The following is a 15,653-nucleotide window of genomic DNA, read 5'->3' on the forward strand; positions in this document are numbered from 1 at the left end:
CGCCAATCCGGGGAAGTGACTCAGAGAGGGGGCCGGAGCCGGGGCCGGGGGGCCCCCGGTTGTACCGTGGTGATGGTAAGCCCGAGAAGTCGCGTGGTATGCTGCCTTGGGATCGCGAGTGAGCGTGGCTGCCGCGGGTCGGGGAGATTCGCTGCGTCATCTGGCCTTGTGCCTCGTTTGAAGCTATGTTTAGCGAAAAGGGAACCACCCCAGCCCGCCGTGCCATCTCGACTTCACCCAGTTGCCAATGCATAGCTTCGACCGCGCGCCATGGGAGCTGCATCTCCTCGGCTACTTTGGCCCACATCTCGGATTTGAACCTAGGAGGGCGGGGTGGTCAGTGGTGTTCAGGGGGGTTCAAGGACGTACATGCACCGGTGGCTCGACCTGGCGGTGCTTACCTCTCGTAAAGCCTTGCGAGTTTGTTCTTCCGTTCCTCGTCCCACTCGCTGCGGCGTTCCAAGTAGTTCTGGTAATGGAGTCGGCAGCTGATAGCACTCCGACCGGGGAGCTTCTTCGAGATGTCGTCCCATTTCATTCCACTGCCTCGGAGTTCGATGATGAGGGTGTCCTCTTGGGACGACCACTTGGTCTGCTTCTTAGCAGGCGACTCTAATGTGTGCGGCGGCATGCTGCGCTTCCCGCCACCGCTCCTAGGACGTGAGGCTCTCCTTGAGCTTAGTGTTGGGCCCGAGATGCTCGGTACCCTGACTCGGGTCCCGTCCGCCGTGCCAAATCGGGGAGATAACGGACTCGTTGTTATGGCGAAAAGTGCCGGGGGCGGGCCGCTTGTAGATTGTATCGTTGACGTTGCGGATGCTGGGACGGTGCTAAATGGTGGTTGCTGGGTAGGAGATACGGGGGACTCATTTGAGTCGGAGTCCTGGAGAAGAGAGGCGATATCCACGATGGGCTATATCTCGCTGGGTTTAGCCTAGAAGGGCAGAGATGTCATGTGCAAAGCAGATGGTGCGTCTTAGTGGAGAGCTATTGCCCTGTGCCGCGCAGGAGGTTAGATGGTGTTTCGGGGATGTTGAAAACTGGTGTCCTGCTCAATCTATGTGGAAAGGTCAAGAATTTAAGCTCGTGTCTAGTCGTTCGTCTGAATATGGTAAGTGACCCTGGGTCAACCGATCGATGCGCACGAGTCACGTACTAACTGTCCCAGTGAGGCGAGGTGTCAGATGTGTAGGGTCGATCAAGTGTTGTTTTCCGAGTCGAGCTCCAAGGGAAAGGGAAAGGTGGCTGGAGGAAGTTGCAATGAGATAACTGGAAACGGGGTCCGTGATCCCTGGGAGCCACAGACAGGCGTTCGAGGGCGGACAGTGCTGAAATGGGGCCTGTCTGTCCAGAAGAAGGAACGAGGGTCCCTTTTGGATGGGTCTACTGGACTTGTAGCTTTCCTTAAGAAACCGTCGCCCGCGTATCTGGGGTGCTTAACATGATGATTGGTCCTTTGATTGCCCGACACCCACCAATGAACGTGATAATATCGGCAAGAAGAAAAGCAGGCAATGGAGACAAGGGGTCCTCGCGGATGGAGACGTCGGCCAGGCGAAGTTGACGGAATCTTACGGCTTGAGGGGAGTTGTTTCCTTCCTCTCCATAACGGCCAACCCGGGGAAAGAGGCGAGCAGCAGGGATGAACCTTGAAACGGAAAAGTCCTGGATATCTCGATGACGCCGTGCCTGTCGGGGTGGTGAGGAGGTGTGGGGGACTGAACCAGGATCGAGGGAACACGAAGCTGGATACAACCAGGAGAAGGAAAGACTCAAAGATGAAGACCTCAGAACGGGAGTGTGCAGCACTAGTTGCATGCCATAGAGAGATGGAAACGGCAGAGGACTTACTGCGTATACCGGGAGGGGTGCGAAGCAAGGACCGGGTGTACTAACGAATTGTGGAGCGCAAACAGAACAAAGTAGATGTGCGGAGGGTTCAGGGCTTGGATGTAGCAAGCCGTGCTAGGCAATGGGGCCCCGAGCTTGCATAGGGCTTCGGTACCTAGTAACTGGTGACTGGTAGCATTACCAGGGGCCCGGATGTACAATGCAGCGGCCCCCCATGCCGGCCAAACGCTTGGTTTTTTTTCTTTTTTTTTTTTTTTTTTTTTTTTTGTTGGACAAAGATGATGTGGGAGACGAGTGATGTCCCGGGAAGGCAACCATCATGGCTCGTAAGCAACAAGACGGCTCCCGCGAACGTCCGAGGGTTCTGGTAGGCCAAGATCCCAATGCTGATACCAGCATTGGCCTTCCCACGCGGCGTGTTCGTTGCGGAGATGGGAAAGACGAAAACTTCCCGTTCGCCGATCCGGCCCAGCCGTTCACTGCCACACGAACTGCACTGCCTAGACAACGTGTTCCGCGGTGGCTAGGTACCGGTTTTGCGAAGAAGCACTGGGATTACTTGTGACGTTCCTTACGATATTTGTGTGATCTGACGCGAGGCGTCCAGGGACATGGGGAACTCTGGAGGCGATAACAGCGTCGAGTCAAACGCCCAGATTGGCAGATGCCGGCCGGGAGGATACATGGTGGCTACGGGGTGATTGTATCATCCTCTTGAGCCTGATGGATTGGTGGATCCATGATCGGAAAATAGAGGTAGACTGACGCCCTCAACGCCGAAAGAAGGACCCTGCAAGAGGATCGGGTTGCAATCCGGGGTGGCTGACTGCCGTTGGGCTCGACCGGCTTGTATTCTCTACTTCCTCCACAAGTAGTAAGGGCAATCGGTGGCCTGTCGTGCGCCACCTTGGAGGTTGGGAATGGACGGTACCTGCCGCAGGAAGAACTGGGTGGTGTCGAAGAATGGCAAGGCGTTGGCCAAGTCAACGCTAAACATCTGCATTGCCCCAACATTATCCTGGCATGATCCTCGTTGGGTCTGGCGGCGAAAGTCCGAGTCACGAAACCCAACCTCTTGCAAGAACGAAATGAGCGGCCACGGGTGGCCAAAAATGAAAAGAAGAGTTGCCCCATGAGTTCGAAACCGCCACTGGCGGGAGGGGGGATTTGCGAACGGTGAACGGGGCCAAACCAACTCTTGGTCCATGCCTCATTTGAGACCCTTCTTGGCCTTGGTAACTCGGCGGCCTGGTTGTTTTCCCTAACGGTGGGTGTTATGCTGTTCAGGCCCGGGCACTGTTGTTGGGCGGTTGCAAGGCCATAATTGGCATCGATCAGAAACAAGAAGGGCTAAGTTTGGCGGGCGAACAATGCAGTCAAGAAGGTTAGAGGCGATGGTCGGAGAGGCTCGTGCTGGGGTCTGGATAGAAAGAGCGGGATGAAGACGCTCGCTTCGATCCGCATCCAAATCTGCACCCAGAAACAGACATCCTTCGGCTCACACCGTCGGCTGGGTCACAAATCGGGTTTGAGATCTCAACCCTGCGCCATCACCAGGATCCTAGCCGCCTACCCGATCTGGCGATGGCACGTTGGGAGATCTCTGCTTGCTTTTCGAACCCCCGTGCGCAGAAAAGGACATGAACGTGTCTCTCCTCCCTCTCCTCAATGCGATCGACCCCTGTCAAGCTGTGCAAGAGGGGCCAGAGAGGTGCTCGACGCATTACTTGCATGGACCAACGGGGGCAAATGCCCTAACATCGTAACATCGACCCAACTTGGCCCCTCTCTCTCCAGCAGCGGAAGTGGCAGGGGTGAGATGCCGGTGCAGCAAAGAATCGGAGTTGAGCCCAGCCGCCGCGAGAACCCCAGGAGCTGTTTGCCGAGCTTGAAAGCTTGGTGCGATGTCTGTGCGGCTCCGGAACCAGCGCCGGATCACACAATCCTTTTGTCACATGCTGCTCGCCTAGACGACGATGGATGAACAAAGAATAACCACATAATGAATTGTTAGCGTTTACGCAGTCGAGGAACCCCAACCGGGCCAGTTCTTCTCGAGCGACGAAATGGCCCAGACCAGCCAGATTTCTTTCTGCCGACGAACAGGCAACTGGCGGTCAGCTTGCATGGATTTCTTCCCCGCATCAGGGAGGATCGGGGTTATTATGGTAGCATGCCGGCAAGGCGATCATGATCGCGTTTCCGTTTTTGGGTCCTTGCGTTCGAGAATTCCCCGGCGGGAGTGCTCCACTCGCTCGTTGAACCAGGACTTTTCACTTCATGGTTCCTCGGTTGAGATGCTTGTCTCGGCTCACGGACCATCGGGCCCATCAAGGGCATCAAACAACCCAATGCCAATTGGACGCTGGTCAGGATGGTCAAGATAGAGCTGGCCGAACATACTCAGCCTCCCCTAACTAATACCGCCGTGGGGGCTCGCATGAGCGGCGAGACCGCCTTCCAGGGTGGGACTGAGCCACAGCATGGGACTGGCGGTTGCTGGTTCTGCGCTGTCACCCAACGCCCTCGATACGGTTCTCGTGAATACGTGGACTCCATGACCTCATCTGGCCCGACACAGTCAACAGGACGCCGAGGTGGGGATGGTAGGGCGATCCGCGACAGGGATAGCGGCAAGAAGCCGTCCGATGAACCTGGAGACCGCTTGGACCGAGCCCTGAGCAAACGGGCGGGGGTGAGGGTTTCTCATTGTTGGCTGTTTTATGACCCACGGTGACGTTCGCTAACCTTTATGCATTTAACACTGCAGAGGGTGTAGGTTTGGCGCGTCCTGTTCGACCATGGGCCGTTCGTCAAGTTTAGCAGCTGCCAAGTCAAGTGAGACGAACCTCATGTATGTATGTACGTCGACGTTTTCGCCCTCTGTCAGGGCACCTTTGAGCCTATGGGAACCGTTCCTGCCATCGCCAGATCAAGGCGGTCCGATCGCTTTACCCCCCGCTGAGGTTATTGGTGGTTGAGAAACCAGGCGCGCTCGAGCCAAGACGAATGCTCATCGCTGCTCGTCTTCGGCCTAGTTTGTGGGCAAAGTGCTGGTTGGCTTGGCGGCTGCATTCGGCTTGGCGGCAGCATCCGTTCGATGCCCTGTGGACCAACTACGCTGTTGCTCCAGGTTGTGGCGGGCCGGTAACATGGTTTCAAAACCACGTGTGGGAGAAGAAAAGGGATAGGACTTCGTGCATACATCCTCTTTCCGGCGCCTCCGAAACCGATGAGGAACACTCGTTGTATGTAACTCGAGATAGAGACACGCCCAGCAGGTTTCGATCTGTGGTCCCCTGGCCATCATGTCATGTTCCCGCCCATGTCAGAACATCTGTCAACAACGTCACAAGATCTCGTTGAGTAACCCAACGTGGCGGTGAATGGTACAGGAACAGATCTTGGGTGGCAAGTGTGCATGTCGTCTCCGGCCTGACACTTGTTTCGAGCCCATGTCCCTGTCATGCGTGACAAACATGCGTGGCTAACTGAGTGACGATGGGATTCGAAGCCCCCTTTTCCACTACGACATTGTGGGTGAGGGCTTTCCAGGCGGTCAATTGCATGCACGGCAGAGCGGTGACTCGGGTAGGGGTAGACCTTGCCGAGGGGAACGGAGGAAGGGGGTGTTAGCGGACAGGCAGAACAATGTTATGCTTCTCTCGGGTACAATGTCTCTCGCGGCCGCCTCAATTGTCAGTTCGCAGGCCAAGAGCGAGGCAAAGGATGACTTGTCAGGCGTGCGCTGCATCCATCCATTGTCCAGCCGTTCCGTTTGTATGGGGTTCAAAACGAGCATGGACCGCTCTTACCCATTGGTAGTCTCCGCCTCGGTTTCGGGCATCGATAGTTAGCGACGGGAGGCCGTCGGACGCGTGGACAAATCCAGCATCATTGTTGCGGGCTCAGCCAATAGAGATCTGCAAGGCCGTTTGACTTTTGAGCTTGCGGCGGGATCTGGGGTCTGACCGCATCGATGCCGAGATGCTCCAGGCCGATGGTGCTGAGATCATCTCAAATAAAACAGTGCCTGGTGAGGCTGCAAACGGGCAGGGCCGGGATGATTGGAAGCTTCTCGGGAGAACATTCGAGTCATGTCGGTTCCCGTGCCGGGGCGCCGGATTGTGTGTTGGCGGCTGGAGGCCGCAAGGGTCAGCTTTGTTGCAATATGCATTGTATTAGTTAGAAAATTAATCCTTGCGAGCTTTGCCACGACCGAGAAAAAATTGAAAATGGCAAAAGGGGAAAAATGAAAACAGTTACCCAGGACTGAAGGCAGGGTTTATGAAATTCAGTTGCAAGTCCAAAAATGGAAGGCGTCGCTAGCTAGCACAGCCACTTTCCGGGATCGCAGCGTTGTGCTGTGGCTGTCAGATTGCAAATGTGGCGTAACCTCTTCTCCACAATCATCCGACCCCACAAGGGCAGATCAGGCAGTTGCGATGAGAAGAAACCCCCAGAAGGCCATCTTGTCAACAAAACGCTTACATTTGGATTTCTACCTTCAAATTACTATTGGAGTGTTGAGCGTATTTATGTGGTGAATACGTAATTATTTCCTCACCCATCGTGCAAAATCGCGAGAAGGGCAGTTCTGGCAAGCAAGGGCCGGCTACCTTCGACTCTTTTCTCTCAGTTGACTAATTCACTCGATCTACGACGTGCTACATCTTGCGCCCAGTCTTCACAATTTACGTCTCATAAAAAAATAACAACAAAAAACGAGAACAACCAGAAAACACCAATCTAATACCCGCGGAAACCTCGAGCTTTCACTATGGCGGACGTTCCTCTCTACGTTGTCTCAGACTACACCTCGTCCGAGAGACGGATCACTCCAGCTTGGTCCATCTCGCAGCTCAAGACCAAGCTTGAAACCATCACCGGCATCCCTCCCTCTTGCCAGCAGATCTCTCTCAAGACGTCATCCGGCGAAAAAATTGCGGTCGAGGCTCCAGACGAGGAGTCTGTTTATCTACAACAATTTCCCCTCGCTCCTTATGCCGAGTTGCTGGTTCGTGCATCTTGACTTTAACCCTGGGCACATCACTGGGTCCCCGCTCTAGGAGATCAGGTGGATCTAGCGAAAAGTGGGAAACTAATGAGATATAACAGGTCGGCGACACGAGACCCGCCTCTGCAAGACCCAATTTCTCAAGCACGGCTGGTGTTGAGAAGTACGTGTTACCCGAAGAAGAATATGAAAAGAAGACGGATTCTGTCCTGGCATGGAAGAAAACGGAGAAGCTGGGGCGCTTCGATCCTAACGCTGCGAGCCATGAGCAAGCAAAGATATCCGCCATTGCTCAAGAAATCGAAGTCCGAGGGATCGCCGTCGGGAAGCGATGCCAGATTGGCGACGACGATTCTCGACGAGGAGAAATCAAGTATGTGGGCGATGTGAAGGAAATCCCTGGCCCGGGTGCATGGGTCGGCATCCAGCTGGATGAGCCGGTTGGCAAGAACGATGGGAGCATTGGTGGTTCTCGCTACTGGGGCGAGGAATCGCAACTCAAGCATGGCGTGTTCGTCCGTCCGGATCGGGTTGAGGTTGGCGACTTCCCAGCACTAGATGACCTCGAAGACATGGAGGAGATTTGAGCAGCCGGCGTCTATATAGCTTCCCGCGCAATGCAGCCGCGATAACGCGAGGCGTCACTCAGGTTCCCACGTTGTCGGCTGCCACAGCGTTCGATGCTCCGCGTCCTCCCTTTGTGTCTCGTCCCTGCATATTTGACTGCTCTCATATCGACCTGTACATACACGGTAAGCTTGGGCACAATAGTTCAATAACCAGCCGCTTGATATCCATCTGAGGAGTAACTCGAACCCGACAGTTGCAAAATTCCACCTCGTTGAAAGTGGTACCCCCTTTTCTTTATTTATGTTGTCCGACAAGCGACGCCAGCTTGGCCGCATCCAGGGGTAGTTAGTGGGACAACCGCTTCCTCCACAGTGCATGGTTTCGACAGACATCAGGCCTCGGAGAATACAAACAAATGTGCACATCGACCGTAACTTTTATTTAGCCGCCGCAGTTGCTGGTGCTGTCGCAAGGATGTGGTGCTGTAACACCCCCTGTGTGATGTCCCGTTTCTCGCCAATACTACGCTATCGGGCACGATTCGTTACCCCTGACAGCTCCATCATGAGTTGGAGCTCGCACTGCATATCCAACCCACGTTCAAACCAGCCAAGCCGTTTGATGACAGGTATCGCAACTTGAACTCTTCTCTCCGTTACCAAATGGCTTTTCCCACTCTCTTCTCAGGCTTCCAGGGTGATTTGTCAACAGGAAATGACAGAGCAGGGAAAGCTACCAATTGGCTCACACTTTGGTTAAAAAAAGCCGAACTCGAAAAGCGAGAAAAGAGAAAGGATAAAAGAAATCAAGAAAAGAAGAGGTAAAGAAAACCGAGCAAAATAAATTAAATAAAAGAAACCGAGTCCAATAAAAAGCCGACTTTGGGATTCCAAATGGCTGTTTTTCGTTCCTCTAGTCGAAGGTTTCGGCGGCACCTACACTTGGAGTTCGGCCTTTTTGGCCAGAGAGTGCAAGCTCCTGAAGCTCCCTGTCAGCAACCCGGCGAGCTACGTTCACTCAGCATCTGAGACGTCGAGGGGCGATCCCTGAGCTCGGCTGCCGGGCGTCCCGAGAAAATCTCCGAACCGAAACGGGGTGCTCTGCTGAGCCGTTGTCACAAGACAGCTGTCAATTGCGAACAGCGAGCCGAACCCGGGAAATGCAACGAAGCCCCACTAATGAAGAGCCTCAGCTGAGCGAACGTTGGGGAAGCTCACAGTCTCTCCACCTCCTGTGTAAGTATCCGTACTTACTCCGACTTTGCACAGTTTGTGGCCACTATCTATTCCGCCCACAGCTACGGAGGAAATAAGGTCTCGTCATGTTTACCACACCGACCAGATCTCGGCATCATCCGATAATATACACTAGTCATTCGGACGACGATGCGATGATGATGCAATCAACAGGATTGCCCGGATTACTTCTTGAGGCGCTCACGTCAATACCCCGCATGCCGCTTTCACTTATGATGCAACCCGGAGCGCTCGGACACAGGGCTTATTCGTACTCCATAATCTTACGTATTCCATGAATGCTTTAAGCACTCACAGGCACTAAAACATATTCCAAACGCTCTGTCCACCGATCCACCACACCCCGTTCTTAGCCAGCTTTTCCTCCTTAGCATGCATACCATACCATACTCCATTTCCCCACACTTTTCTGCGATCTGAGAACTTCCAGCTTAGTTTATGCCTACAACGCGGCAGGGCGCGCATATGTTTGTTGGATTGTGAATGGGCTGTGTCATCCGGAATATCCGGCGAACGCGGATTCGGTTTCTTTTCGATACGCAGTTGAGTCGACAGCAGTATCCCGCCAGCAAAATAACGATATTACGGATACCTTTCCTTTCCCCATTCTGCATTCCTCTACTTGCCACCCTGACTCGACCTGTTCCGTTCCGACGGTCTCGGCCACGCGCGCCTTTGTTCTGGCCGATCAACCGGATCTATCATCCGAGTCACCCCTCTCTTAGCATGCTCCTTACCCCGGCGATCAGGAATCGAAAGAAACCAAGGACGAGCGCCACCAAGCAAGCCGCAGCATGGAGTCTTGCCCGGCAAGTCGACGCATGATGTGAAGTCTGGTTTACCAAACAACCCTTGCCCCGGCCCTCATTTTTGTCTTTTCCTCCACCACCCACTTTAACTGGCACTCCACTGGAATCATCTCCGCCCCGACCTAAAATCGTCGAGGAAACATACCCTCGCCATCCTGCCTCTAATTTCGCAGCGACGTCGACCGTCGCCGGCGATGGGAAAGATGGCTTTGCTCGGGTGCTTGTTCCTCGTATCCCTCCTCTCAGTCGCTTCCGGGGTCCGCGCCGAGGACGCGAGGATAGCACCGGCCTCCGAAGTGACCGAATCGGAGTTGAACTCACTCATGCACCTCCAACTCACCGCTCCAGAGACAGAGGCCTTGCGAATCACTTATAGCGTTTACCCGTTAACAGAATCCGCAGGGCTGAACCGGAGCGACAGAAGTGTGAGCCTCGCCTTCTCTTCTTCTGGTCACAATGGGAAATTGTCATCGCTAATACGCCGGCAGTCTATCTGGATCCGCGGGAGCTTGGTCCCCGCCGAAGTCTTGGGTGATACCGACTTGATGAAGGAGGAAACGATTGTGTTTTTCAACTGTGATGACGAGAACGCGACCGAAATGGTTAACCAAGTCATGGGTGACCAACCCCTAGCGATTTTGCTCTATAGCGAGGGCGGAGCATCGTGCAGCCTCGAGGGCGATGATCTAATCTACAACTCCATTTACACCATGGGCGACCCAATCGAGGCACGGGATACCATGAACAACACCATCCAAGCCGGCGGGGCTTTGCGTGCGACGATCACGGGTGGCGAGAACATGACCACAACGGAGCCTGAAACCCCGGGGGAGAGGGGGAACAACTCGGCGGTCGCCATGAGCATCCTCTACAGCATCACGGGTCTTATCACGTTGCTCTTTTTGGTCATCATCGGGACAGGGGCGATTCGAGCGCACCGTTACCCCGAGCGGTATGGCCCCCTGTCGGGCTTTGGTGGGCGGCCTTCGCAGAGTAGGGCAAAGGGGCTCGCTCGGGCCGTGCTAGAGACACTACCGATCGTGAAATTCGGTGACCCTGGCCCGCCAAAACCCGATCCGTCTCTCGAACTCGAGTCTCAGCCGTCAGCAACCGCTCCGGATCCGGCCATGGGAACAAGGTTATCGGCAATTCCGGAGGAGCCGCGGACGCCGCAGGCCCGGCGAAGCGCCGCGCCGATGTCGGGCGCAATACCCCAGCCCAAGATAGAGGCGAACGATCCCACAACGGGCGAGGCGGAGAAAGATGGCAGCAAACCCGCTGAAAATGCGATGGAGGACCGCCCCGGTTGCTCCATCTGCACCGAAGACTTCACCGTCGGCGAGGACGTCCGGGTTCTGCCATGCGACCACAAGTTCCACCCACCCTGCATCGACCCCTGGCTGGTCAACATCTCGGGAACCTGCCCCCTATGGTAAACCCTCCTCCACCCACCCTCACTCACCTCACCTTCCTCCCGACCGCTAACAAATATGTCTCCCCCATCCACAGCCGCCTCGACCTACACCCACAAAGCCGCCGGGCCCATAACCCCAATCACAGCAGCTCCTCAGCCCCCCCCTCGCCCACCACAGCAACCGCAAACCGCGACGAGCACGATACCGCCAGCGCCACCACCACTACCACGGGACAACGCAGGCGTTCCCTGCGCTTCCTCGACGTCCACCGCCTACGCCACGCCTCCATCGAAGAACGCATCGACATCCTACGGCGGCACCGGTCGCAACAGCAGCAGCAGCAGCAGCGCGGGTCGACAGGCACCAGCGCCACCGCCACCGCCACAACGCCAACGGCCAGAGAGGCTGTAACGACGGGAGAGGGTGCGGCATCGGGAACGGGAACGGAAACGGCGACGAGCGAAAGAGCGGGATCCCAAACGAACTAACCCCGCCAACCATGCGGCCTTCGCCCTCTTAACTACCTTTTATTTTATTTTCATCTTTTTTTTCGACTTTCCACTATTTGAGATACCCGTTACTTTACTTTACTTTACACACACAAAACCCGGCCCGGTTTCCGGCTTTCTGGCACACTGGATGGAAGAGACGAACGAAAGAAATGCAATGGATGAATGGTTAATGCTGCTGGTTGGTATTATTTGGGGCTTTGGCGTTTGGGAAGGAATTGTGGGCTCGGACGGTGAGGCTACGGCCCAGAAAGCTTAATGTACCGTCTGGTCTAGACGCTGGCGTTTTAGGAGGCTGGCTAGTGTTTCGTTCCTTGCGGTTTGGCTCGGCATTTGGCTTGGTTCGGCTCGGTTCGGTTCGGTACGGCTCGGTTTGCGGTGGTTTGGGTGTCGGCACAGCATTTACATGGTGGGACTTTTTGAGAGGGTTGGGGGTGGTTTGTGATTCTTTTGTGTTTGTTCATGTTGGAGGTTTAACATTAACACCAGAATGTATACGTCATTTAAGGGATGTAATTTAGTTTTATTGTAGGTTATTTACTCAGGGATCGGCGGCTGGGCTGGGGTATCCGAGGAAGTTGATATCGAGCTGTCGTTGAAAGAACAAACAAGAGCAGATGTTGTTAACCACCGCGCGAAGCATAGAAACATGTGTATATAATAATCCAAGAGTCCGTCTCGCGCAAAGTCATGGATGACCCTGCTGTCCCCGGTGGTGACATGTTTCTGGTGCGGCCGATGGAAGCATTGGAACTTCCGGGGTGCCACAAGCAAACCAACACTTTACCGTACCCAGTTATTACCGTAAGACAGGCCGGGAAAAAGTAAATAAGGTTGTGATACGTCCGTACTCCCATGTTCAGGCAGCAGACCCTTGCTTGCTCAACCCCGACTTTGAATGCTGCCAAAAATGTGCACTCGACAGCGTACCGGGGTGAAACCTTTGATGAAACTGAAAGTGTAGAGTCCCATTCATATTTTAACCGCTGGGCATAAAAGTAAGTGTTAAGTTCTTAGCATGATGGAAAACCCGGAGCTCGGTACCAGCCTTGCAGTCCAGTCCATCCGTTGATGCATTGAGGCCCACCGCGGCATGGCAGATCTCTTGCGCTGTGAACCGGGGCAGTGGGGGTGCACTGGGGCGATGCGATATGCCAAGAGAACCCCGGACTGATCGGCGCTGGGGTGTGACAAGGGGCCCTGGATGGTGTGATGGCCGCTAAACCCGTTTGGATTGCACCCGGGTGCTTCCGGCTCTGAGGTGCTTCTTCCTGCCCTCTTGCCGTTTGCAAGGCCATGACACTGCATGTTGACACCGTCATGGCACCTCATTCTTTCTCTTTCTGCAAATGCTCTCCATGAGTGGCACGAAAATGATCTTCTGACCACCGGAAGTGTCCTTTCCCCGGTTCATCACAAAAAGCAACCGTGCATCAGTGCATTTGCATCTATTGTCCCGTCAGCCTCGGGCTCCTGATTCGAGGCCAGCCTGCAAGCTCCAACTCCCAACCTCTCACAGGCCGCAGGGTTCCCAATTTTTCCAAGACGAACGCATACGCATGGCACCTCAATGAGAACGCGGCGATGCTTTACGATGCGTGGCTTGGGCGGGGTTGGCTCGTCGCAGATCCGATCTATCATATCTCTCGCCCAATACAAGCGCTAGTTTCCTTTGGCACTCTCGCAGTGCATAGCGCCATCGAGAAACAGCGCCTCCCTGCTGCTGGCGCATCCCGTTGTCTCGGAAAGCAACGCTGCCGAGAACGCAAGGGAGAGACAGGAATAAGAAACCATGGACGAATATTCCCCTCCAGATCAAGCCACACCGATGCCTCACAGTACGCTAGCTGGGCTAACTGGTTACCTGTACCCCAGGCGTGTTCTGGCCTTCTGGTTTTCTCATCGTTCTGTTCGTCCAGAGCCAAACCGCAAACAAATTCCCGAAACAATAAAGTCATGCCCCCGTCGTATCTTCTCTAACAAGCCCGGGGAAAACAATCCTCTAGACTAGAGCAGTTTGATTTGTGCCAGCGAGTGTTTGGTCGAGGTGCCAAGCAGGGGAGGACAGGCTAGCAAACGACGACTTCCGGTAGCTTGCAGCTGAATGGCGTCGGTTTACTTGCCCGGCGCCCTTCATTTGGCCCAGAAAATTTCCGTGTCTGGGACTCGGATAGCAAGATTGGACTTGGCCTGCCGCCTCCCGTCCACTTTAGTTCAGCTCAACTGCAAGTTTGCGTCTTTCCCTGGCCTGTACGATGTTGGGAAATTCCCGGGCCTCGTGTGCCCGGCGTGCGATGTGTGTATTCGGGTTCGGGCACACCGCTCGGTGACCAGGGCGGCCGAAAATGGGATCCTGGGTTGTAGAAAACAGACCTTCTAAACATCTATCCTGCGCTTCTTCCACGTTTTCATCTGCAAGATTGCTTCAAGGCCGGCTGTAGATCATTCCTAAGTCCGTCATTCATTGGCCTCACTCTCTTTCTCTTTCCTCCTTAGCCTCACGAGGGCTTGACAGCTATGGCCCCGAGTCTTTCTCCTCTCAGCCCACGACATGAACCAACCCGCGGAAGCAGCGAACCACTCTCGGGCTTGGTGGTCAGTGTTGCGCTATCAATGCTGTCCATCTCGGCTCTCTCTGCCTTTACGAGTGAGGTGGCAACCTACCCCCGAAACCGTCCACAGGTCCGGGTTCGCTAACCGGGGACGGTGACGGCGCTTAGCCCAAAGATATCTCGCAGTCAAAACCTGGAAACAGCTTCCTTTTGTGCAATGGCGTGCGTCATCTTTCGCTCTTGTATGCTAGAGTGTTCTATACTGATGAAGTCGAGTTCTTCAGTCGTCTTCGCCATCTACACCGACTCCTTCATGTTCGTCCTCGCCACGGCTATACTTCAGTTTGGTTTTGGCGCCGGGTACTCGAATGCAGCTTGCGAGACCGCCATCTTGCTCTGTCTAATATGCTATGTGACAACCAAGGTAAGTTCGTTCTTCTCTTGGGTTGGTCTGTAGGGAAGTTACTGACAGTTCCCGCTTATAGATCGTGAGTACTCCTGCTCGAGGTGCAGCAACCAAGTTTGTGAAAAGCATGGCTGACACCCCAATAGCTGATATACTTGTTCTTGGTCGAAAAGGCGGTAAGGTACAAAGCCTTTGCCGCTGGAACTGCTCAGCTGATGCCCACCAGTACATAATACGATCGAGTAACAAGAAGCCAAGACTCAAATCCAAACTTTACATCTTCAACTCATTCGGGATGATTGGTAAGAGCCTAGGCGTTTCCTTTTCTCCGTTAAAGCTCGCTAACCACCACCAGGGGCATACTGCTTGGTGGTCGTGCCAAACTTTGTCTTGTAAGTCCGCAGCCGCTGCCTTGATATTGCCACAAGTCTCACACAAGTAAAATTGCCAGACGCTTCGCGCGAGTAGAGAATGGAGAGTGCATCATTGGCATGCAGAGACCGGCCATGATACCTCTAATAGTCTTTGACCTTCTCGTCAACGTGGGTTGCCGCGCTGAACTCGGTATTCTGCTCGCTAACCGTCCCAGGTCTACCTGACCATCATCTTTCTGAAACCGCTCTCAAGTTTGTTGTTCTAGGCCAAAGTAATTGAACAATTTGCTAAAGCCTCGCAGGTCTCTACTCTTACAAGAACTTCGATCGGGCTCCCGGCAGTCGAAGGCTCAAGACCATGGCCACGAGGACGTTCATCGGTTGCATCTGCACCCTGGCCAGCAGCATCGTGTACGCCAAACGTCCACGCCCCTTGGAATGCAGCTGACGCTCGAGTAGCAACTTGTCTGTTCTAGTCGGCCTGAATGGCGAGCCAGGCTGGGTGTGCCTGATGTGTTGCAACAGCGACAGTGCGTGTCCTGCCCCTTGCAAACCCATTACTAACTAACAACTCCCGCTTGTGCGTGTATCTAGTTCTCTTTAGTGCCGCCGTAATCCACTGGGTCACTTCCCGGGATAGCACTACCAGCCCACACCCCTCCGACGACACCGTGCCCTCCTCGGGAACACCCAACCTCCACAACGAGAATGTTGGTGGCGGCGGCTGCGTGTCAAGAGAGCAAGGCGACGAGCTAAGCAGCATCCCGCACCGCGCACATCGGCACATGCGTCTTCCAGATTCCGATGACGACGACAATAACAGCCCGGCCACTACTAAAGCCAAGCTCACCCACAGAACTCACCTTCTCCCTCAGCACGGAAGCCGAGGCAATT

General features: G+C 54.6%; 4 protein-coding genes across 4 annotated transcripts in view; 3 read left to right on the forward strand and 1 right to left on the reverse strand.

Annotated features, from left to right (window-relative positions):
* The window catches only part of CHGG_10355 (uncharacterized protein), a gene marked incomplete at both ends in the record, with an annotated part of 3,325 nt that extends 789 nt beyond the window's left edge, over positions 1 to 2,536 (reverse strand). The window contains 5 exons of the mRNA XM_001228281.1: positions 238 to 320; positions 402 to 913; positions 1,576 to 1,786; positions 1,897 to 2,079; positions 2,427 to 2,536. Coding sequence (XP_001228282.1) covers positions 238 to 320; positions 402 to 913; positions 1,576 to 1,786; positions 1,897 to 2,079; positions 2,427 to 2,536 — 1,099 coding nt within the window. The remainder of the gene's footprint in view (positions 1 to 237; positions 321 to 401; positions 914 to 1,575; positions 1,787 to 1,896; positions 2,080 to 2,426) is intronic.
* A 1,689-nt stretch (positions 2,537 to 4,225) lies between these two features.
* On the forward strand, positions 4,226 to 4,588 carry CHGG_10356 (uncharacterized protein; the record flags this gene model as incomplete). The annotated part of the gene is made up of 1 exon (XM_001228282.1): positions 4,226 to 4,588. The coding sequence occupies one exon, from the start codon at positions 4,226 to 4,228 to the stop codon at positions 4,586 to 4,588; it is 363 nt and encodes a 120-aa protein (XP_001228283.1).
* Positions 4,589 to 6,631: 2,043 nt separating this feature from the next.
* On the forward strand, positions 6,632 to 7,455 carry CHGG_10357 (uncharacterized protein; the record flags this gene model as incomplete). Its single annotated transcript, XM_001228283.1, has 2 exons — positions 6,632 to 6,868; positions 6,970 to 7,455. 2 exons carry the CDS (start codon positions 6,632 to 6,634, stop codon positions 7,453 to 7,455), a joined length of 723 nt encoding a protein of 240 aa, XP_001228284.1.
* Positions 7,456 to 9,706: 2,251 nt separating this feature from the next.
* Positions 9,707 to 11,406, forward strand: CHGG_10358 (uncharacterized protein; the record flags this gene model as incomplete). Its single annotated transcript, XM_001228284.1, has 2 exons — positions 9,707 to 10,935; positions 11,013 to 11,406. 2 exons carry the CDS (start codon positions 9,707 to 9,709, stop codon positions 11,404 to 11,406), a joined length of 1,623 nt encoding a protein of 540 aa, XP_001228285.1.
* Between the last annotated feature and the right edge of the window lie 4,247 nt (positions 11,407 to 15,653).

The sequence above is a fragment of the Chaetomium globosum genome, genomic scaffold (assembly GCF_000143365.1).
Source record: "Chaetomium globosum CBS 148.51 scaffold_7 genomic scaffold, whole genome shotgun sequence".
Taxonomy (NCBI): domain Eukaryota; kingdom Fungi; phylum Ascomycota; class Sordariomycetes; order Sordariales; family Chaetomiaceae; genus Chaetomium; species Chaetomium globosum.